We start from the raw sequence: 24,991 nt of genomic DNA, 5'->3' as shown, positions 1-24,991 counted from the left end.
ACAACAGACTATTTTGTACTGATTTTCTATTATCATAAAGAATATTAGAAAGAAAGAGACTAGACTCCGGTTTTTCTACTCTTGCATTCTCTCTACATGGTGGGGAGGGTGAGAAGTCTACCAACTATTTGGTGTGCATTAGAAGGTCCCCAGAGTAAACACATAAGATTCTCAAGTATAGCATATACTTTTCCAAATAAAATACAATGAAGTACAAAATAAAATCTCATCAGACTATTTAACTTACTAGAATTCACCTCTATACTAAAAAATGAATAATAAAAAAGTCAATCTAAATAAAGCAGCTTCTCCATGAATGAGACTCCCAGGCAATCAAACCTAAAATGATAAATGCATGTTGGCAAAAGTGATGGAAAGAACAGGTGACTAATCACAGGTTTCCCCAGCATGTAAGTGAAATGCATTGTTCTGATGGCCAGGCAAGTGGATGATGGCTTCCTTAACATTCTTAATGTACAAAATACATAAGATCAATGAGCTTCTAATGATATTACCAAAAACAAAACATTTGGTCAGCTTTGGAGGATTCTAGGCAACTACCGCGTCATTTTGAAAATTGGTAAATAAAAGGAAAGAATTAAGCATTTATTTTGCCTTTTAGTATATGAACCATGTCACCAGGTTAGCAGCTGAGGAAACAACATTTCTCTCTATGAAAGTATTCCAGCTAATAAATGAAGAAATGATAAATTAGAATCTCATCAGTTTGCAAACCTTTAAATAATTAAAGGGTTTTTTTTTGTTTTTTGTTTTGCAGTACGCGGGCCTCTCACTGTTGTGGCCTCTCCCGTTGCAGAGCACAGGCTCTGGATGCGCAGGCTCAGCGGCCATGGCTCACGGGCCCAGCCGCTCTGCAGCATGTGGGATCTTCCCGGACCAGGGCACGAACCCGTGTCCCCTGCATCGGCAGGCGGACTCTCAACCACTGCGCCACCAGGGAAGCCCAATAATTAAAGGTTTTACGTAATGATCATTAATAGCTGCTAAAGTCATAAAAGAGACAACCAGATATTGAAAGTATACAGCGCTGCCTTTGAAGTATTACTGTGAAAGAACACAAACCCTTCACCTCATCAAGGCTCTAGATCCGATTAGCTATTTACAAGAAAAATAGGAACACAGAGCCCAGGAATGCAATCAACAAAAATCCAGACTGTGAGAGGGAATTCCTTGGCAGTCCAGTGGTTAGGACTCAGCACTTTCACTGCTGAGTGAAAATATTTTCCAAATGACCAAATATGATACTATAAAATTACATAAGTATAAAAGATACAAAGTGTAAGCCCAATGGATTTTAATATAATAAACATAAAAGATTCACTTAAGTGGTTTCAAATTCTACATCACAAGTAACCTTTAAGAAAGGACAACTTGGACTTCCCTGGTGGCACAGTAGTTAAGAATCCACCTGCCAATGCAGGGGACACGAGTTCGAACCCTGGTCTGGGAAGATCCCACAAATCCACCTGCCAATGCAGGGGACACGAGTTCGAACTCTGGTCTGGGAAGATCCCACATGCCGCGGACCAACTAAACCTGTGCGCCACAACTACTGAGCTCGCTTGCCTAGAGCCCGTGCTACACAATAAAGAGAAGCCACCGCAACGAGAAGCCCGCACACCATAACAAAGAGTAGCCCCCGCTCGGAGCAACTAGAGAAAGCCTGCACGAAGCAACGAAGACCCAACGCAGCCAAAAGTAAATAAATTTATTTTTTAAAAAAGGACAACTTGTTTTGGTGTAGCATCAAAAAAAAAATCCACAATCACCTGAAAATTATTAAAATATTCTTCCCTTTCCAACCACAAATCTGTGTGAGGTCAGATTTTCCTCATATAGCAATACTTAATTATAAAAAATAAAATCCTGCAATGGGATGAATGCAGAAGCAGACACAATAATCCAGCTGTCTTCTCACAAACCAGTTCATTTAAAAAGATTTGCAAAAAGGTAAACCAATGTCACTCATCACTAAATTTACTTGGAAAATATTTAAACTAAGGAGCCTGCCTACTGCAACTAAGACCCAGTGCAACAACAAAAAAAAATACAACTCCCAGACAAAAGCCTTTGGGGTCCTGGAATCAAGAAATTTGAGAACCATTCCTTTATGTAACAATGATGATGATGCAGCTCTCTTACCGAGATCTACCCTCCATGGGCTGCCTATTAAGGATCTGAATAGGTCCCCGAGCACGAGAATGAATCTTATCATCCACCATGTGTTTCAAACGCTGGTAGTAAGTGGGGCCAATAAAAATTTGTGATGTGATTTTTCGACCAGTGAATCCATTGTATAGGACCTGAAACAGACAGATTTTGAAGCAGACTTAAAAGTATTAAACAAGCTCAAAGAATATATGTGCATATACTGTATAATTCCATTTCTATAAAAATCAAAACAGAAAACTATAGTGTAAAGAGAGTAGTCACGGGGGGGGTATGATGGTAGTGACTGGAAGGGGACACAAGGGGGGCATCTAAGCATAAAAGGGTTCTGGTAATTTTCAAGATCTGGGTGCCAGTCACACAGCTGTGTTCACTTTGTGAAAATTCATCAACCTGTAAATTTACGATTTTGTATGTAATCTGAAGTATGTGGTATACTTTAATGAAAAATTTAATTTTTTAAAAAATGAAATCACACACATACAAAAAAGAATACTCATAACAAATTACCAATGTAAGAGCAAACATACCTCATTTCCTCTGAGATGGTAGCCATAATCAGATAAAAGATTAGAAATCTTCTGTACATTAACAGCATCATTGAATGGAGTGGCATCACCAATTTCACCCTTGTTAGCTGATACCTTTAAAAAGAAAAGTCATCTCTAAAAGCCTGCTTCCTTCTGTCACCCTTTAGAAGTCTATGTCAATATAAATATATTAAAAAAAAAATCCTTTCTGGAAAGGAAGATTTTGAACTTAAGATTAAGGATTAACTTAAATATCTATGTTATGGAAAGCTGTAATATAGTAAGGTTCATTTTATTAGCATTTTACATAAAATATAACAAACTAATTTACCTAAAAAATAAAAGCAACTCAATTATAAGCCTTCAAGTAGGAAACTCTGTGAGGCCAGATACAAAAAGAATGAGACTCCCAAGTACTTCCTACGACTCAAGGAAAATGACATTTTAATGCCCTAAAATCAAGCCATCCATGTGTTAAGCTGTGGCCTCTCTGCCTTAATAAGATACTCAAAAATAGAAAAACCTCCACTGAAAGATGCATGCATAGCTAATAGTATAGCTATAAAACCATTAGGTTCACACTGAACTAACCACCATTTATAGAAAAGAACCAGTCAAAAGAATAACCATATATACAAGTAAAGACTGGATATAGTAAATTTTGCAAAACTTCTCAGTCATAACTTTGCAAAGTTTGGCAAAAAAGAGAGACATAATCAAACCAATTTAAAAGCAGGAAAGTTAAGTGTCATATTGGCTTTTTCCAAAGTACCCTGGCTCAAATGAAAGAAATGACCTAACATTTCAGAAGAAACATCAATTTGGAACCTATATTTTTAAAGAAAATCTCTTACCTTCCCTTGAAGACATTCGATCAAGTGACCAATAGTCATACGAGAGGGAATGGCATGGGGATTTATGATGATATCGGGGGTGATACCTTCGCAGGTGAAAGGCATATCCTATAAAGGAATTTTTTTTAAAGACACTTAAAAAAACTTAAATCTCTTAGCTAGAGAACTAGAACTAGCTCCCGCTCATCTAAACTTTTCTATGTCCTAAATTCTGTTCAACGTAGTGTGTTCACCTACTTATTCAACACTAAAATTAGGGCTTCCCTGGTGGCGCAGTGGTTAAGAATCCGCCTGTCAATGCAGGGGACACGGGTTCGAGCCCTGGTCCGGGAAGATCCCACATGCCGTGGAGCAACTAAGCTCATGCACCACAACTACTAAGCCTGCATTCTAGAGCCCATGAGCCACAATTACTGAGCCCACGAGCCACAACTACTGAAGCCTGCGTGCCTAGAGCCCATGCACCACAACGAAGAGCAGCCCCCGCTCACCACAACTAGAGAAAGCCCACACACAGCAATGAAGACCCAATGCAGCCATAAATAAATAAATAAATAAAATCTAAAAAAAAAAACCACTAAAATTAAAAGTCAAGCCTTTACTGCTTCTGGGCTCTCAAGTTAAAGAACATTTTGATTTAATAAAATGTTCAACAAAACTTTGGGTTAGAGGTGATAAAAGATACCTACCTCTTGTCTATACTGAATACCACAAGTACCCTTTTGACCATGTCGACTAGCAAATTTGTCTCCAATCTGTGGAATTCTAACAGAGCGTACCTGAATTCACACAAAAAATAGGTTAGTTAAGTCATTCTGATTTACTTTCTATAAATAGCAATATGACAAAGCTATACTCACCCTTATTTTACAAAATTTATATCCTTCTTGGTTGAGAGTTACCATAACCTGATCCACAATGCCCGTCTCACTAGTCCTGAGAAAAGTGCTACAGTCTCTCTTAGTATAGCGTCTATTAGTGCCCTCCAATTCATCTTCATTTTCAGGCAACGTGACTGTTTTGCCTATAATAACATCATCTCCTGATACACGAACCCCAGGAGCTATCAAACCATCATCATCCAGCTTGTCATAAATAGCATGCCTCATACCTGAGAAGAAAGAGATAGAATTTTCTGAAATGGTAATACCATAAAGAAAATTATTTAAAATGTCCCATAATCCCCCTCCCCAAAAGATTAAAAACCAAATATATAAATCAGTTCCAAGTCAGAGAGAAGTTCATAGGAATCTCTAACATGTGTAGTAATGTGCCCTTATTCCAAATACTACAAACTATTCTGAACTCGGTAGAAAAGCACTGGGCTGATTCAGACTCTCCATTTGCTAAGTGACTTTGGATAAGTGTGTTGCCATCTTCTGATCTCTGTATTGCATAAGGAAGAGTATCTATGTCCTCTACATATAAACTCCAACAGAAAGTTTGAATTTAATCTTCTATAATCTTAACTCCACTGAACATCAATTCACTACCACAGAGAACCACCCACAGGAAATGGAGTAATAGGAAGATACCTAAGGAAAAAAAAAAACATTTTACTTCATGCAATACTATTAAAAGCCAAAACTGGGCTTCCCTGGTGGCACAGTGATTAAGAGTCCGCCTGCCGATGCAGGGGACACAGGTTCGTGCCCCGGTCCGGGAAGATGCCACATGCCGCAGAGCGGCTAGGCCCGTGAGCCATGGCCGCTGAGCCTGCGCGTCCGGAGCCTGTGCTCCGCAACGGGAGAGGCCACAACAGTGAGAGGCCCGCGTCCCGCCCAAAAAAAAAAAAAAAAAAAAAAAGCCAAAACTATAGGAGAGATAACGCTTTTCCCTGGGATATCCTATCCATCCCACTTTATACAGCTTTTAAGTGACTGTAAAAATAATAACTAGAAAATAAGTTTTGAGTTTTCCAGAAGAAACAAAGTTCTAGGCGTCCTCTCATTAGCTATTTGTTAAATACATACAAATAGTGTGGCTAGACAAACACTATGGTCACACCACAATGTGAAGAGGAGAGGAAGTTCCCATGCAAATAGATAAACTGAGGGACAGGACACAGTACAAGTGAGAATGGGGCTGAGGTGTGTCCCATGAAATTACATGACCTCTCTGATATCCTAAATCCCCTCCTCAATGCAAGACTTAGCGGAATGGAAGGACTATAGCAAGCCCACTCCTACGTGCAAAGACTTCTGGCAAATATACCTATTTCCTTAATATAAGCTCTAAGAATAATAAGAAAACATACTCCCACATGGCAAAAAGAAAGGGGGGCGGGCAAAACCCAAAAAATTAATCAGGAAAACCATGGTAAGCTAACTTTGAATTCCATAATTTCAATGTCAGTATTGCTTACCCTGGCAAGTTTCACGTGTAGGCTTCTCAAAAACTTCTTCTTGATCAAACCCTTTTTTAGACTCCTGTTCTTTGTATGATCGATAGAAAACTGACCTAAAAACACATGGTTCTAAAGTTAACTTCTATTTTCCTTTAATAATAGGGCTTAGAACATACCAATAAATTTTACTTAATTGATATGTGGTAATTTAAACCATGGCAATTTAAACCATGAATCTGGGACAAGAGTTAACTGTATTAAGGGTCAAAGTTAAGTCATAAGAGCTGTACAGGCCACACATGTAGCATTTGACCCATAACCTTAACACAGCTGGAATTATATGTGAGACCAGGAAGGACTAATGTCACTGAGTCCAACCTCCTACCCAAAATAAGAATCCCTCCCATAATAACCCTCAGAGATGGTCACCCAGGATCTGTCCCAATATTTCTAGTGAGAAGTTTATGATATTAAGCTATAACGTCCACCTCTGGTCTTAGTGCCTATCCTCTGAAAACTATACAGAAAAAAATCCATCCTCTCTTCTTAACTCCCAGTTTTTTAACCAACTTTCACATACCATGGATTTGAGATTAATGTTTGACAATAAAATAAACTGAAGAATAGAAGATTGAAAAAGAAAATATACTATAATTTTAATAGTAGTTGTTGGGTTGGCCAAAAAGTTCATTCGGGTTTTTCCATAACATCTTACAAAAAAACCCAAACGAACTTTTTAGCTAACCCAATATTCATGGGTCCTGAAACTCTAGGTTTATTTTTACTTTAGATATTTCTATATTATCTAAACACAAACATTTATTTGCTTACAAATAAAGGGGGGCTCAAAATATTAGCAACTGAAAATCCTCAGATACAAGAAGCAGTGTCTTCAGTTGTTCGTGACCATCACCCAAGCCTTCTGCTTTCTGGAGTAGGGCACTGATTTTACCACACTAACCCCTATATAGGAAACCATATAACAACATGTGCCTGGCAGATATCCACAACGTTTCATGAATGGAGGCAGAAGATTAAATATCCTAACAGAAAAATTTCTCTGCTGTCAGATCAAAATTTCTTCCGGACTGACATTTAAAACCCCCAAAAGTTTGGAAACACACAATTCGCACCTATTTTTAAAGAACTTTTTAAAAATAAAATATTAATATTTCCACCATATATGTATTTTGACAACTTTTATAAATAGCTGACCTGAAAAAGCCTCGGTCTACAGCTGAACGATTCATGATAACAGAGTCTTCTTGATTATATCCAGTGTATGATGCAATGGCCACAATTGAGTTGATACCTGCAGTGCATTTAAGAGAAAACATTAAAGCACCATATGAGAAACAAAGAAAAATTACCCCTTTCTTTTAAATTAATTTTATTTAATCATATTTGCCTCAAATGTTTTCACCATGGTAACTGTCAAAGTCTACTCTTCCTGGAATAGCAATCTGTGAGACAACTACTCTGATGGCTAAATGTTTGATATAAGCAAGTTTTTAATATAAACAATCTTATTTAGTTGCTGCTGCCAAAACTATTTTTGATGAGACCATAAAGATTTAAAGTATCAAGTATTGATAAACAAAATTGATAAACCTTTAGCTACACTCATCAAGAAAAAAAGGGAGAGGGCTCAAATCAACAAAATCAGAAATGAAATAGAAGTTACAACTGACACCACAGAAATACAAAGGATCATAAGAGACTACAAACCACTATATGCCAATAAAATGGACAACCTAGAAGAAATGGACAAATTCTTGGAAAAGTACAATCTCCCAAGACTGAACCAGGAAGGAATAGAAAATATGAACAGACCAATCACAAGTACTGAAATTGAAACTGTGATTTAAAAACTTCCAACAAAAGTCCAGGACCAGATGGCTTCACGGGCAAATTCTATCAAACATTGAAAGAATTAACACCTATCCTTCTAAAACTATTCCAAAAAATTGCAGAAGAAGGAACATTCCTAAACTCATTCTATGAGGCCACCATCACCCTGATACCAAAGCCAGACAAAGATACCACAAAAAAAAGGATCACACACCATGATCAAATGGTATTTATCCCAGGGATACAAGGATTTTTCAGTATCTGCAAATCAGTGTGATACACCACATTAACAAACTGAAGATAAAAACCATATGGTCAACTCGATAAATGCAGAAAAAACTTTTGACAAAATTCAACACCCATTTATGACAAAAAATCTCCAGAAAGTGGGCATAGAGGGAACCTACCTCAACATAATAAAGGTCATATATGACAAACCCACAGCTCGCATCGTACTCAACAGTAAAAAGCTGAAAGCATTTCCTCTAAGATCAGGAACAAGACAAGGATGTCCACTCTCACCACTTTCACTCAACATAGTTCTGGAAGTCCTAGCCATTGGCACTCAGAAAAGAGAAAGAAAGAAAAGGAATCCAAATCGGAAAAGAAGTAAAGCTGTCACTGTTTGCAGATGACATGATACTATACACAGAAAATCCTGAAGATGCTACCAGAAAACTTACTAGAGCTCATGAATGAATTCAGTATAGTTGCAGGATACAAAATTAATACACAGAAATCTCTTGCTTTTCTATACACTAACAACAAAAGATCAGAAAGAGAAATTAAGGAAACAATCCCAATAACGATCACATCAAAAAGAATAAAATACCTAGGAATAAGCCTACCTAAGGAGGCAAAAGACCTGTAGTTTGAAAACTATATAACACTGATGAAAGAAATCAAAAATGACACAAACAGATGGAAAGATATACCAAGTTCTTAGATTGGAAGAATCAATACTGTCAAAATGACTATACCACCCAAGGCAATCTACAGATTCAATGCAATCCCTATCAAATTACCAATGGCATTTTTCACAGAACTAGAACGAAAAATTTTTAAATTTGTAATGGAAATTCAAAAGACCCCAAAGCAATCCTGAGAGAGAAAAATAGAGCTGGAAGAATCAGGCTCCCTGGCTTCAGACTATACTACAAAGCTACAGTCATAAAAACAGTATGGTACTGGCACAAAAACAGAAATATAGATTAATGGAACAGGATAGAAAGCCCAGAAATAAACCCACGCACTTATGGTCAATTAATCTAGGAAGGAGGCAAGAATATACAGTGGAGAAAAGACAGTCTCTTCTAAGTGGTGCTGGGAAAACTGGACAGCTATATGTAAAACAATGAAATTAGAACATTCTCTAACACCATACACAAAAGTAAACTCAAAATGGATTAAAGACCTAAACGTAAGACTGGACACTATAAAACTCTTAGAGGAAAACATAGGCAGACACTCTGACATAAATCAAAGCAATATCTTTTTGGATCCACCTCCTAGAATAATGGAAATAAAAACAAATAAATGGGATCTAATTAAACTTAAAAGCTTTTGCACAGAAAAGGAAACCATAAGCAAAATGAAAATACAATCCACAGAATGGGAGAAAATGTTTGCAAACCAAGTGACTGACAAGGGATAAATTTCCAAAATATACAAACAGCTCATGCAGCTCAACATCAAAAAACAAACAACCCAATCAAAAAATTGGCAGAAGATCTAAACAGACATTTCTCCAAAGAGGACATACAGATGGCCAACAAACACATGAAAAGATGCTCAATATCACTAATTATCAGAGAAATACAAATTAAAACTACAATGAGGTATCACCTCACACCGATCAGAATGGCCATCATCAAAAAACCTACAAACAATAAATGCTGAAGAGGGCATGGAGAAAAGGGAACCCTCATGCATTGTTGGTGGGAATGTAAATTGATACAGCCCCTGTGGAGAACAGTATGGAGATTCCTTAAAAAATGAAAAACAGAACTACCATAAGACCCAGCAATCCCACTACTGGACATATACCCAGAGAAAACCATAATTCAAAAAGACACATGCACCCCAACGTTCATTGCAGCACTATTTACAATAGCCAGGCATGGAAGCAACCTAAATGTCCATCGATAGAGGAATGGATAAAGAAGATGTGGTACATATATACAATGGAATATTACTTGGCCATAAAAAAGAATGAAATAATGCCATTTGCAGCAACATGGATGGACCTAGAGATTATCATACTAAGTGAAGTAAGAAAGAGAAAGACACGTATGATATTTGGAATATATGTGGAATCTAAAAAAATGATACAAATGAACTTTTTTGCAAATCAGAAACAGATTCACAGACTTCGAAAACAAACTTATGGTTACCAAAGGGGAAGGGTGGGGGGGACGGATAAATTAGGAGTTTGGGATCAACAAGGATCTACTGTATAGCACAGGGAACTCTACTCAATATTCGTAATAACCTATACGGGAAAAGAATCTGAAAAAGAACGGATATGTATATATGTATAACTGAATCACTTTGCTGTACCCCCTAAAAATAACACAATATTGTAAATCAACTACAATATAAAATTAAAATTATATTTAAATAAAGTAACAAGTATTAAAGAAGAAAAAAAGCTGAAAACTCTATAAACTAGTAGATTGCAATATAAGAAATGATTGTTGAATGTGAGTGGGGTTTCTTTTTTTTTAAGATTTATTTATTATTTTTTTATTTTATTTTATTTTTGGCTACATCAGGTCTTAGTTGCGGCATGCGGGATCTTCCGTTGCGGCGTGGGGGTTTCTCTAGTTGTGGCGTGGTTTTCTCTTCTCTAGTTGTGGCGCACAGGCTCCAGGGCACGTGGGCTCTGTAGTTGTGGCACATGGGCTCCAGAACGCGTGGGCTCTGTAGTTTTGCAGCACGTGGGCTCTAGTTGAGGCGTGCGAGCTCAGCAGATATGGCACGCAGGCTCAGCTGCCCCACAGCATTTGGGATCTTAGTTCCCTGACCAGGGATCGACCCCGAGTCCCCTGCATTGCAGGGTGGTTTCTTTACCACTGGACCTCCAGGGAAGTCCCTGAGTGGGGTTTCAATGAACATAATTCATATATACGTGAATCATCAGATTTTCCAAAAATTGAAACACACTCAACTCTAAAGCTACAGTAACATAATACCTTGACCTAAATATTTCAAATGTGGAGTAAAAACTATGACTACAGAATACAAAGGAACCAAAATCTGGATGACTGAATGTTTTGGTTATCTAAGTTCTGAATAAACTGTTTATATTTGCTTCCTTAAAGCTAAATTCAACTTTCAAAACACAACCCACCGGGCTTCCCTGGTGGCGCAGTGGTTGAGAGTCCGCCTGCCGATGCAGGGTACACGGGTTGGTGCCCCGGTCCGGGAGGATCCCACATGCCGCGGAGTGGCTGGGCCCGTGAGCCATGGCCACTGAGCCTGCGCGTCCGGAGCCTGTGCTCCGCAACAGGAGAGGCCACAACGGTGAGAGGCCCGCGTACCACAAAAAACAAAACAAAACAAAACACAACCCACCCTTCAAGAGGAGACACACCATTCATTCACACTTTTATGTGTACAGCAGGGATGCAAAAGTTTTCATAAGCAGAGTGCAGGTAAGGGGTGGCAGCACTGCTGGTCTGAGTCTGGGTCACTAAAGACACACTCCTCCAAGTCTCTGATTCTCAGTAATTCCCAACCCAAGGTAGGAATAGATTTGTAGAAAGAGATACACACAAAAAGCAGGCCCTCCTCCCCAACTACCACATTTGCTCCTCCTTAACAACTACATTTCTATGGCCCACTGTGCCACAGAAAGCTTTCCACTAGCTATTTTAAATGCACTGACCATAACATTTTAAAAAATAAATTCACACTAAAGCTTAGATTTCAAGCTTTTCTTGAAAAGTCAGATCTGGCATCACTGAGTCTGCACGTACACATCACAACCACAGCTGAAGCTGAATAGGGCTAACCGCAGCAAAAAGGCAAACCTCTCTTCAACTCCACCTACTCAACCAATCTTGCCTAAGCCTGTAGGAATCTGAGACTGCAAGCTCTGTTGAACAGATAACACGAAACACTTTGTGCTAAATATAACCTTGATTGCTCTCTAAAGAAGGATCATAGTAACAAGAGGGCATCTGTTGTTCTGGGCACCCTGATGGGTTTGTGTACCTGTATTTGGAGCAGGAAAAACTAAAATGCTCTGCTGGGAGAGGAAGGGGAGTAAGAAATCCTCCAAGGGAAAGGCAGTGTCAAGGAAGCTGAGTCCTTCCTGGGAAGGACCAGAGATAAAGCACCCAATAGCAGGGAGCCAAGAAGAGTTTTCAGAGATCAGAAAAGTCAAATAGTCTCTCCTCAGGCGTGCAATGAAAACTCCTGAAATCTAAATGATTTCCTCTAAGGAATCTTTAGTAATATCCACACTAGTCACCACTCTTTTGTGTGGATTGTCTGAGAAAACTAGAAGAATTTTAATTTTCACGCACAGTCAAGCTGCATAACACAGAAAAAGTACATAAAGATGCAGGATCCTGACGGCAGGGGGGGGATCTGAAAGGAGTCGGGAATTGGCAGAAATTCCAGGGTCTTGGGAGATGTAATATGATCCTACTACTAGGGAGCCAGGAGCAGGACATACGTGACATCTGTGATACACTGAACGGGCAAGACTTCCCTAGCATGTCCTCATGTTTCTGTGCAGCGCTACCTATGCCCTCCCTCTTCTCCAGGTGACAGCCTATAGGTGCTCAACTGTCTTGGCCCTTGTGGGGCTTTCCTCCTCTCATGTGACAATCCCTGGATCGCCCACACTTGCTGTAGCAACTACAGCCCAGGAGGCAACCCCCTCCATCCTACAACCTTTATCCAAGGTATCTGGGCAAGTCTGAAAGATCAGCTAAATTTAGCTAAAAACAGTAAACTTCTGAATTATATGTCTAATATTTTCTTCTTAGCTTAAAAGCCCCAAATCAAGAAACAATGTAGTGAAGAGGAAACAGCACAAGAAAGTGAAATGGGGGGAAGGTGTACATCTGGTCTAAAAGGGAAAAAAAAGGACCAGAGTTTACATTCTGGATTTTCAAATTAAGTTGTATAAACTTTGGGCAAATAATCTTTCTGATCCTGTCGCCACATCTGTAAAACAGAGATGATACAACCACCACTATCACTAATCAGCTAACATTTATTTCTCCCTTATTAACTGCTAGGCACTAAACCTTGAGTTTTAAGTGGATTTAACCATCTAATCATCAGAAAAGCTTTATGAGGCAGGTACTATTATTATTCTCACTTTTTAGGTGAAAAAACGTCACAAAGCTTTTATGATGCTTAGAAATAACGTGTAAGGTGCCTTGGCTGGTGGTTCACACGAACTGCTCAATAAATATTAGTAACTTCAAAAAAGTATCTGTGATCTCAAAGACTATAAACATGTGAAATCTAGGATTAAAACCCACCTGTCAGCCAGGCTCAAACCCTTTCAGCCATTCTGTCCCCACCTACTTCAAACCTCAGCTCAGCAGTAAGGAGGCTCTAAGTATCTTGACTCACTTTAAGTCAAGGTGAACTTTTGTCACAAGGATCTTTGCTCCCAGAAGATGTCAACCAAAGAAACAGTACTCTATAGAAATAGGAATGATACTAATCCAAAGACATTCCTTAAGATAACCCTATTAGACCCTTCTCCTTAGGGCTCCTAAGCCCCTTAGAATTTGGCCGATGCAGCTGGCAGGTTAGGCAGGGCCAGAGCTAATAATTCAGCCATGATGGTCAGGAGATTGGTTACATCAATAGATTGAGCAAATAACTAAATATACTGAGGACAACGGGAGCCAGGTTTGTCACTGTCAGAGAATGGAATTCTAAAATAAACACTATGGTGTTGTACTGGGATGAGAGATATGGTATTGATATGAACTCATGGTTCTTTAGTATATAGAGATATAAAAATAGATAAAAGGTGGGGAGGGGTATATGCATACATATATTTTCCTAGTTCCAACAGCCGAGAGGACCTAGAAATGATGACATTATAATAGCAAGGAGCACACCTAGCACCCAGATTTTGGTTTCTACACACTATTCTTTTATTCTAAAAGGAGAAATGACCAAGTCCAAGTTTAGGGGAAGAAAAGCACAAGATGAGGCAAAATGTAAGGAAGTGCTTGAAGAACAATGAGGACCTATCAGGAGTCATCTTGAAGATACTCCCATTGGAAAATCTGGGACAATTTCAGCATCAAACAGGGAGGAATGATAAGATTAGAAAATCACCATTTGGCAATAATCACCTGCTAAATTAATGACTGAAAGTGTGACAAGGAATAGCTATTCACATCATCTCAAAGTATCTTCTCACAAAGACTTATTACTTACCTAATAAGTACAAAATAATTATAATTAAAAAAAGGGGAGAAACCTGACAAACAATATCTTAATTACATGATAAAAGTTAAAATCACTAATAATGGGACAGAGACAGCATGTGCTTCCTGATATCATGCCCTGAGAATATAGCACTGCTTCTATGCTAGTACTGCCAAAAATTCATAACCTGAATATAAATCATGGGAAAACAATAGTCAAACCCAAATTGAGAGACAATGTATAAAGTAACTTGACTGGACTCTTCAAAAATGTGGAGGTCATAGAGACAAGGAAAAACGAAAGAACTGTTCCAGATTAAAGAGACTAAAGAGACATGCACTATCCTGGATTAGATCCTAGACCAATAATGGATATTATGAGGACAACTGGCAAAGTCTGAATTGGGGACTGCTGACTAGATGGGTATCAATGTTACCCTGATGTTGATGGTTGTACTGTGGAGAATGTCTTTTTTAGGAAACATACACTGAAGAATTAAAGAGTGATGTGGGGGCTTCCCTGGTGGCGCAGTGGTTGAGAGTCCGCCTGCCGATGCAGGGGACACGGGTTCGTGCCCCGGTCTGAGAAGATCCCACGTGCTGCGGAGCAGCTGGGCCCGTGAGCCATGGCCACTGAGCCTCTGCGTCTGGAGCCTGTGCTCCGCAACAGGAGAGGCCACAACAGTGAGAGGCCCGTGTACCGCAAAAAAAAAAAAAAAAAAAAAAAGAGTGATGTGGGACTTCCCTGGTGGCACAGTGGTTAAGAATCCACCTGCCAATGCAGGGGTCACGGGTTCAAGCCCTGGTCCGGGAAGATCCCACATGCCATGGAGCAGCTAAGCCCGTGTGCCACAATTACTGAGCCTGCACTCTAGAGCCCACGTGCCACAACTACTGAGCCCGCGTGCCACAACTACTGAAGCCTGCGTGCCTAGAGCCCGTGCTCCGCAACAAGGGAAGCCACCGCAATGAGAAGCCCACACACCACAACTAGAGAAAGCCCACGCACAGTAACAAAGACCCAACGCAGCCAAAAATTAATTAATTAATTAATTAATTAGTCATGTAGCTTCAGGTCTGTAACTTAACTTTTAAATGGTTCAAGAAGAAAGAGAAAGGGAAAGAATAAGGCAAGTGTGGTAAAATGTGAACTAGGAAATCTGGATGAATAGTATATAGGAGTTCTTTGTAACAGTCTTACAACTTTTCTGTAAGCTTGAAATTATCTCAAAATAAAGTTTTTTAAAATATAGATAGATAACAAGATTAAGGCATGAAGCAATAACAGAGCTGAAAGGCTTGTAGTCCCTACCAGCCATGCCCTCACCACTTCGTATCAGTGCCAAAGGAACATTCTATTTCAAATCCAATCCTTCACCTGTTTCTTTTCTTCTCTAGCCATAAAGAAATTATCTAAATGCTGAAGAAAAACACAGCACTGCAAGTATAGCCCAAAGATACCAGCACACTGTAGACAACGTAACAGATTTTGTTTTTCTAGACAATAGTAACCCCTTGTGGAAGACTTTGAAAATAAATCATTCTAACCTGTGAGAATTTGCTATCAAAATGTCAGATCCCCTATTAAATAATTTAAAGTCACTATTTACAAGGCAAACTTTACTAAATAATGTTATCCAGGGTCAAAGCCAAAATTCCGCTAATAATATGGTAAGACAACAACTCTGCCAAAGAACTATGCTGTCTCCTTTATATTCAATACTGATACCGTTCAGTCTTCTCTGCACCATTTTACCCGTTGTCCAGTCTCCTTGAGAACCTCTTCCTGCAACTTCCTGATTCTTCTCCTTATCATCTACATCTCAAATCTCCTCTCTGGATTTCTCTTCCTGGTGCCTGACTTTATTTTTTCTGGCTTTATTCTCACTCTGAATTTTCCCTCAGCAATTTCACAGTAATCTATAATTATCACTAATATATCAAAAACTTCACAGCTCTTGATTTGACCTTCTTTCTAACCACATTTGCAACTCACTGTTGGAGGATCATTCCTGAGATGCTCTGGCAGCAACTCAAAATCAGCATGTTGAAAACTGAACTTATTATCTTACGTCTAAAACCTCTTCTTTCAATCTAAAAAAGAGTGGATATATGTATAACTGACTCACTTTGCTGTACAGCAGAAACTAACACAACATTGTAAATCAACTATACTCCAATAAAAATTGATTTAAAAAAATAAATAAATAAAACCTCTTCTTTCTTCTAACATGCTCCCAATGTTATTAATAGTATCTCTCTCTTGATCACCCAAGCCAAGAACACCAACAATATTTCCAATTCCTTTCTCCCCTCTCTTCATCATTCTACATCCAATAAGTAATCAAGTGTTAATCTTAACAAGTGTATTCCAACAGGTGTTTCACGCCCTTACGCTTTTTCATGTCTCAATAAGGACCTTACCATTTCTCACTTAGACCACTACAAGAACCTCTAAGTTACCTCCCTACTTAATACCGTATATGACTCTAATCGATCCTTTACGTGACTGCCAGAATTATACTGTAAAATAAATTTGTAACTGTATCACTTCCTTGTTCAAAAAGGCTGGATAGGGTTTCCCTGGTGGCACAGTGGTTGAGAGTCCACCTGCTGGTGCAGGGGACACGGGTTTGTGCCCTGGTGCAGGAGGATCCCACATGCTGCGGAGCGGCTAGGCCCGTGAGCCGTGGCCACTGAGCCTGCGCGTCCGGAGCCTGTGCTCCGCAACGGGAGAGGCTGCAACAGTGAGGGGCCCGCGTACCGCAAAAAAAAAAAAAAAAAAGGCTGGATAGTTCTTCATTCTCCAAATAAAATTCAACCTGCTGTCTCCACACTATGAGACCAAGTATCACTCCCATGCATTTCCACTCAGGCCATACTAAACTGACATAAATACTGACAGTTGCCTTCATGCACCCAGGACCTTGTTCAAACCATCTCTCAAATTCAAATACCCTTTCATCAACTTTACTCTAGTCCAAAATGCTACCTCCCCTATGAAATTGGCTCTAGACTCCAACAGGAATCAATCATTTCTTTCACTCTGTGCTTCCAAAGGAATCTATACCTCCATCATAACACTTTACATATATCTACCTTTTTATTGAATTGTGCTCATGTTTTCCCACCACATTATAAATTCTAAGAGAATAGAGACTGTGTCATATGCATTTATTAACCCTCCAAAGAACCCACAAAAGTGTCTTAAGCATGGCAGGATCTTAAAAAATGTAGAACAAAACTGAACATACCTGCTGGCAGCTCTCTAAATCGTAGGTATTCCATTGACCGTGTAGTCACAAGTGGCTTTTGAGGATAATAGAGAACATGGGCCAATGTATCCATACGAACATGAAAGTTGGTAATATAAACCCCCATAGCCTGCTTACCCATAGCAGACTGGTATGTGTTTCTGGGGGACTAAAGGTAGAAATGAAAAGCGGAATCAGTGAAAATTTAATTACTTCTAAATAAACAGACTTTACAGGGTACTTCATAAATCAGAAATATGGTTGGTAAAGTTCCTATTCTTTCCGAAAGATAAGTGATAACCATTTGGAATAATCAATTATGGCTCTTAAGAGTCAAACACAAGAATAAGCATATTAAATGCTGTAGTTCATCGTCTTTACACTAAAAGGCTTTTCTTCCAGAAAAAACTACAGACTAATCTCTAATTTTTATTCTGCTTCCCCCAATTCCTTACAAAGCATAGTCAAAAACTGCTACCAACCTGGTTATGATCAGGAAAAGGAATAATAGATGCACAGACACCAAGAATCATTGATGGATGAATCTCACAGTGCGTATATGTGGAACAATAAGCTACTTCTTTCTCTTGTAAATCATCTGGGGTCATTGCGAGCATCACTGTTTCTTCTTCTAGAGTATCAATATATTCTACTACCCCACTGGCCACAAGATCCTGCCAACTGAAAAAGAATTCATTTAATTTCCTTACTTCCTGAACTATTTTAATTAACTAGGCTTCCTACTTAATAAAGAGTATTCCTATATCTGTATGCATTCACATAGAAAGAGTCCCAAAATAAGCATACTATTGTTAACAGTGAAAGAAACAAGTTACTGAACAATACACATAAAAGTATGGCTCTGTAACTACTGTTAGTTTGTTTTGCTCTGCTCTGATGTAAAGAACCTACTTGTGGGGCTAGGGTGAGTATATAAAAACAAAAAATAAGGTCTGGAAGAACAAATACCCCAAATGGTAACAGTATTTACTTCTGAAAAGGAGAGTGTGAATTGGGGGCTTTTATATTTTTTTATTACACCTATTTTTTGAATTTTTAACAATAAAAATATACACATTCATATATCACTAATAATAAATTGTAAAAGATTCTTTTTATTAAATTTATTATTATATTGTTTATGTTATACATTATCTATATCACATCGGTTATTTTTCTTTTTTTTGGCCGCACCACACGGTATGCAGGATCCTAACTCCCCAACCAGGGATCAAACCCATTTCCCATGCAGTGAAAGCACAGAGGTTATTTCTTATTAGTAGTAGAGGTAGTCTTTACCATGTCACAAAGACTTTTACGCTTAAATAAAACCCTAAAAGTCTCTTACTTGATGACAAAAATTAAGAAAAAGCAAATGTGACTGCTAATGAGTACAGAGTTTCTTTCCGGGTCAATGAAAATATTCTGGAATTAGATAGTGGTAATGGTTGCACAATCATGTGACTATACTAAAACCCACCGAACTACATAGTTTAAAATGCTTAATTTTAGGGCATGTGAATTATATCTAACTTTTTTTCTAACTGCATGTTCTTACCTGTAGTTGTTATATTCTCTCTCTTTCAATTGATCAATGTGTCTCTTCTTCAAAAGTAGCTTTTGTTTTTCCACAATCAGAAGTGGTCTACAAATACGGCCTGCATCTGTATAGATCCGAATCTCCCTCTCTCGAATATCTCTGATCATAGAAACCTATACATAAAAAGACAAAACAGTCTCATGAACTTTTATTTTCTCTGTATCATTAAGGCTTAGCTAAAAATACAACAGGATTAATAGATTATCAAATGAAATTAATAGATCTTAGTTTATCATTGTTCAATATACTAAAAACCTAGGTATAATTTAAAATTTTATATAGGATAAATATCTAACCTTGGTAATTATAAAGCTGAACAATATCTGGTAATAATGTCATGCAAAATAAATTAAAATGAAGAAAATATATGTTTGATATGACAAATACTAGTATATTTCTTATTTTCTTGTTTTCCCTCTTTGGTAATTACATGTACTTCACGTGTGTAACCTTTCAATATCCAGCCCTATATCACTCTGCCTTGATCAGGCTTTCCCAGTAATAAGCCTGACTTCTCACAATCACCTATAAGACAAATGGTTTATAGTCTAGCTCTCTAATACAGCAGTCACTAGGCACATGTCACTACTGAGCACTTGAAATGTGGGCATTCTGAAAGGAGATATGCTGTAAGTATAAACTACTCACTGGATTTCAAAGATAGTACAAAAAAATAAAATTTATCATTAATAATTTTCCATTGATTATATGTTGAAATTGTAATATTTTTGATGTATCTGGTCAAATAAAACATATTGAAATTATTTTCATCTATTTCTTTTTTGGGGGGGGCCATGCCACATGGCTCACGGGAGCTTAGTTCCCCAACGAGGAATTGAACCCACGTCCTCGGCAGTGAAAGTGCAGAGTCCTAACCACTGGACCACCAGGGAATTCCCTTTTTTTTACTTTTTTAACATGACTACTAGAAAAACATAAATTGCATATGTAACTTGCATTATATTTCTACTGGATAGTGCTAGAAAATATATTCCTGGAAAACATCAAAAATATTTTGGGAAAACTTACGATAAAGAACATAATATTAAAAGCACTACAGAATCTGAAGTGCCAATATAAAAAGAAATAAGTCAAGAAGTAAACAAATAAGAATCTTCAGTAAATTATCTAGATCTAATATATAATCTTAAAAGTCAACTAAGAAATGAATTGCCAATGAGTTGGGAAATGGAAAAACAGATTGGTATTTCTACACAAAAGTACTTTTAAAAAGTGAAATCACCATCTGGATACTTTTATTAAAGAAAAGATTGGGTGGGGAATTCCTTGGTGGTCCAGTGGTTAGGACTCTGCGATTTCACTGCCGGGGCCCAGGTTCGATCACTGGTGGGGGAACTAAAACCACGCAAGCAACTCAATGCAGCCAAAAAAAAGAAAGAAATTAAAGATTGGGTTTATTTAAGAAAGGAAAGGTTTGGATTACTCAGTTTTAAAATGATAGTAAATCATAAAAGCTTGATCAAAAACACCAAGTTCTCCCAAGTAAAGAGTCAAAAGCCAAGAAGAAGATAAGTCCCACATTCCTAGCCCACTTCCTGTCCTTAGAAAACAATCTGAAACACTGTGTTTATGAGCAAAAACACCATGCGTGGCATTCTCAAATGCTTACCTTGAATCCTTAGAGAATTCCTAATAGAATATAGAATATTACAATACAGTTAAGAGAATATAGCTCTTGTCTTAACAGGAAGACATAAACTGAGCTGCGTCTCCTCAAAGGCCAAACAGTATCTTGTGTTCCAAAGGAAATAGGTGTTCTTGAGAGGACTATTGACAGGAAAGCCTAACAGGTCCAACACAAGGCTAAAGTTAGAAATGGGTAAAATGAGGACCTCTGATTATCAGAAAGTATGAAGGAAAAGAAAAAGTACTAGACTCCTGAAAAATATACACAATTTTCCCACTAAGAAGCTCCCAACAACACTCTCCAATAGGAGATTAAAGAGCCTAGTCCAAGGACATAGGGTCCATTCATAGTTTCAACAAACACTAACTCAGTGTCAGACACTACATGTCAGGCACCATACTCAGAACTGAAAATACAAAGTCATATTAAGACATGTTCCCTGCCTCTGAGAAGTTAATAGTTTAGAAAGTGAGGTAGGCAAATAAATCAACAGTTACTATCTGGTATAAGCATTCTGTCAGAAGTTATTTAAGGAAAATATGCCACATATAGTCACAGAGACAGATCTAAATCAGAGGCTCAGCGAACAGCCTGCAGGCCAAATCTGCCCTCACCTGCCATCTATTTTTTTAAATAAAGTTTTACTGATTTATGTATTGTCTATGGCTACTTTTTACTACAACAGCAGCGTTGAATACACACCAGACACTGTAAGGTAAACCAAGACTAAAATATTTAATACCTGGTCCTTTAAAGAAAATGTGTGCCAACCTCTGATCTAAATCAAACTGGGTGGTCAGGTGAAATATCCTGAAGGAGACGAGAGTTAACACTAGAGTTTTGCAGAATTGGTGAGATTTACCTAAAAAAAAAGTAATAAGCACCCTTTTCCCTATTACCCATTTTTGAGGACACATGGGTGACAAGGAGCACAAGCATTCCAGGTTGAGGGAATGGGCCCATGGAAAGGTAAAGAGGCCTAAAACAGCATGAAGAATTTAATTTTATCCTAGAGAAGACAGAAAACCTAAAGGCAGCTCTCAGCAGAAACACCTGGCATTAACAAAGTTCTCAATCACAAAAAACACAACGAATTTTGGTTCTTAGGCTTTCTCTTAGCCTTGCCCGCCACACTCAAGTGAAGCATGCAGTTCCTGACTTCTTCAAGCCATGAACACGCCTGGGTCAAAATCCAGGTTTGCCTACTAGAGGAAGGCCTGGAGCAGCCAAACCTCGATTCTCTGCTTTGCTACATAGACAGGAGGTCAGCTTAAGTGTGTTACAGTTTCTCTCCAAATCCACTTTCACCGAGACAGACCCAAAGGTGTAGATTTGGGGAAATCAAAAGCCTGAGCCCAGCCCTCAATACAGTACACTAAAAGCAAAAGCCCTATTTTGGGGAGGAATAAAGCTCATACAGTATTTTGATGACTAAAAAAAAAAAAAAAAAAAATCCATCCTAATACCAGAGCTCTTCAACATCCACCTAAACATAAGGGAATCTAACAGAGGTGTATCACATTTCATGAATGAATCTCTGGATTCCGACAAAGGAGAAATCAGAGATATTCACTCACTTTTTAAAAGCACTGTAGTCAGCTTTACAAAAAGATTCTCAAAAGAATTTTTTACTTCAAAATGTAATTTGAATTCCAAAATATAATTTAATAACAAATTACATGTCAAAATTTTAGATGCGTATATCTAAGGCATTAAAGCAAACAATACCTTATAATTAAATCTAGCTCAAAACATCATCTAGAATTTTGAAAATGTACTTTACAATTCAAAGGAAACCAGTTCAAGAAAGATACCAATGCAAAGATAACTTTCACTAGTCTTTATGCCTCGTTTGGAAATCCCAGAGATCATGTCCTCTTAATTAATTAAGGACTCTTACTTCAGACACAATGATGTCCATCTGACGCCTCAATTTCCGTAGAGTGTTCATAAGTTGTTCAGGATCTTTATGTATTCCAACCCAGCAGCCATTAACAAAAATCTTCGTTGCACTAAAATGCAAAACCAAAAGCATTCTGCACTTAGTAACCCTCTAATAAGTTATAACCGAAGATTAACAAGTTTTTTTTTTAATTGTATTTATACACACTCAGCAATAGCTGCAGGAGAAATTTCTTCTAAATTTTCCATACTCCATTCTTCTAAAAATTCCAGAATTGGAGAAGGCTGAGATCCAACTGAAATATAAGCCATCAGAGCTAAATTCTTCACAAGTCCTACAGCATGGCCCTTGGAATAAATAAAGTACATATTACTCATACTGATTTAACATGCCTATCCAAATTCTTTTCCACAAACATTTTCCTCCAATTTGATTTCAGAATGTACTCTTACTTCCTAAGAACAAAATTATAATATCTTAGTTCTAAACTATACTACATAGTTAAATAAAATTATAAGTAATTGTAAGTAACAAAAAATTTCTTATAAAAGTAATTATACCCTACATGATTACTGTTGGACTTTCTGTCTTGAACATAAATTCTAATGCATTACCTCTGGAGTCTCAGCAGGACACACCATTCCCCACAACGTATTATGCAACTGTCTTGGTTTTGCTAGCTTGCCATCTCTACCAATGGGAGAATTTAAACGACGCAGGTGAGAAAGAGTAGATGCAAAAGTTAGGCGGTTTAATACCTAGAAAACAATAGCAAATCTTTAAAGTTTGGGCATTTCGGTTACTCACACTATCACGTTTTTGGCAAATACTAGAATCAGGCAAAGTCATATTTTTACATATAATCCACTCAGTGTCCAACTGTCCGCATCCCTCCCTCCTTTCTCCATCCTGCCCTGGATAATCTTATTCACCCCTGTAACTTAACTGACCCTTACAGCAGCAATGGCAATATATGACATACAGTTCTAACATACCACATAAATGTTTTGTTTACGGTCTATCTCCAACCACTAGGATGTTAGTTCCACAAGGGTGGGGAATTTTTATTTGTTTGTTTTGTTCTCTGTTGTATCCTTGTACCTAGAACAGTACACTTGGCATACATTAGGCACTCAGTAAGTCTTATACGCTACCAACTCACATTCCTTTGATCATAGCAGACATCACAATCCATCTGAGAACTTTTCCTAGGCTGAGGCCTCTGAATCCAACACAGAGATTCAACACTTACAGAACACTAAGCAAGGTAATACTTGTAAGTAAGATAATATTTAGAGGGATATAAAGCAAGCAACACAAGCTCAATGTACCTAATAACAAAATCACCACATTCCCCAGCCCTACAACAACCCATCCTCCTTCTTCTTCCTAAGTCTCCTGTCATTGTTAATGGCATCACCCTTCCCTTTATCTCCCAATCTAGAAATCTCAAGATATTTTTGTCTCTGACTTCCTCCTTTCACATATAGTAAACAATAAACATATCCTGTCAACTCTATTTTCAAACTTTCTCAAAAAACCATTCCCAATGTCACAGCAATAAACCAGCCCCTTACCTCTTACCTATACTATTGCCATCAGCTCATAAGTTCCTGTAATGTCCTCTCCAATCTACTCTCCTCAGTTACCAGAATTATTAAAACACAGATATAGGTAAGTTCACATCACTCACTGAATTAAAAAATATTAAACAGTTCTCCGCCAACTAGAGCAGCATGACTCTGAAGTTCTTCTCAATGAAGCCCCAGATGACCTTCCCCTACCAGCAGTCTCCAGAACTCCTGTACTCCATTCACATTGCCAAACACCCTCTCACCTCCACAACTCTGACCACGCTACTGACACAGAATGGAACGTACTACCCCATTCTGCTCTGTCTGGTGAAATGTTACCACTTCCATAGAAGACATACGACCCACCTCCAGGAAGAACTGTTCTCTTCTCTCTACTCTGTGGAGTTTTCCATCATTCAACTAATCAGTCACAAAGTCTTACAAAACTTACTTCGTAAATATTTCTCAAATTTGACTCCACTCTCCACCTCTACAAAACTGCTCTAGTGCAGGCCCTAATTATTTCTCACTAAGGCTGTTGCAACAATCTTTCTGCCACCAACTCTGCCCTTCTCAAATCTTTCTCCACACTGCCAATTACTGTGAATCTACCTAAAAAGCAAAAATGAACATGTCACTCCCCTCTATGAGGTGTTCCAGCTCTCCACTCCAACCCCATCTTCCTAACTCTCCCGCTTTGATTTGAAAACCCAAGAATGCTCTAGCTCCTTCCACATACACATGCTCTTTTCTCCCTGTCCCTTTGTTCAAGATATTAAGTTTTCTCCAGTTTTCCTGTGAGCTACTGGTTCTACCCTCCTCCAAGA

The 24,991-nt window shown here is 38.2% G+C and overlaps 1 protein-coding gene across 2 annotated transcripts in view; it reads right to left on the bottom strand.

Moving 5' to 3' along the window:
- The window catches only part of POLR2B (RNA polymerase II subunit B), a 46,127-nt gene that overhangs the window by 967 nt on the left and 20,169 nt on the right, over positions 1 to 24,991 (bottom strand). For both annotated transcript variants that reach the window (XM_027089664.1, XM_027089665.1), the window contains 13 exons: positions 23,205 to 23,348; positions 22,798 to 22,937; positions 22,588 to 22,699; positions 18,998 to 19,152; positions 17,922 to 18,120; positions 17,440 to 17,608; positions 7,137 to 7,233; positions 5,940 to 6,034; positions 4,435 to 4,685; positions 4,264 to 4,353; positions 3,575 to 3,682; positions 2,721 to 2,834; positions 2,164 to 2,324 (listed from right to left, as the gene is read on the bottom strand). In XM_027089664.1, the coding sequence (XP_026945465.1) occupies positions 2,164 to 2,324; positions 2,721 to 2,834; positions 3,575 to 3,682; positions 4,264 to 4,353; positions 4,435 to 4,685; positions 5,940 to 6,034; positions 7,137 to 7,233; positions 17,440 to 17,608; positions 17,922 to 18,120; positions 18,998 to 19,152; positions 22,588 to 22,699; positions 22,798 to 22,937; positions 23,205 to 23,348 (1,835 nt within the window). The remainder of the gene's footprint in view (positions 1 to 2,163; positions 2,325 to 2,720; positions 2,835 to 3,574; positions 3,683 to 4,263; positions 4,354 to 4,434; positions 4,686 to 5,939; positions 6,035 to 7,136; positions 7,234 to 17,439; positions 17,609 to 17,921; positions 18,121 to 18,997; positions 19,153 to 22,587; positions 22,700 to 22,797; positions 22,938 to 23,204; positions 23,349 to 24,991) is intronic.

This window comes from Aethalodelphis obliquidens, unplaced genomic scaffold, assembly GCF_003676395.1.
Source record: "Aethalodelphis obliquidens isolate GAN/ISIS:26980383/991018 unplaced genomic scaffold, ASM367639v1 scaffold67, whole genome shotgun sequence".
Classification (NCBI taxonomy): Eukaryota; Metazoa; Chordata; class Mammalia; order Artiodactyla; family Delphinidae; genus Aethalodelphis; species Aethalodelphis obliquidens.
This window is presented reverse-complemented; position numbering and strand designations above follow the sequence as displayed.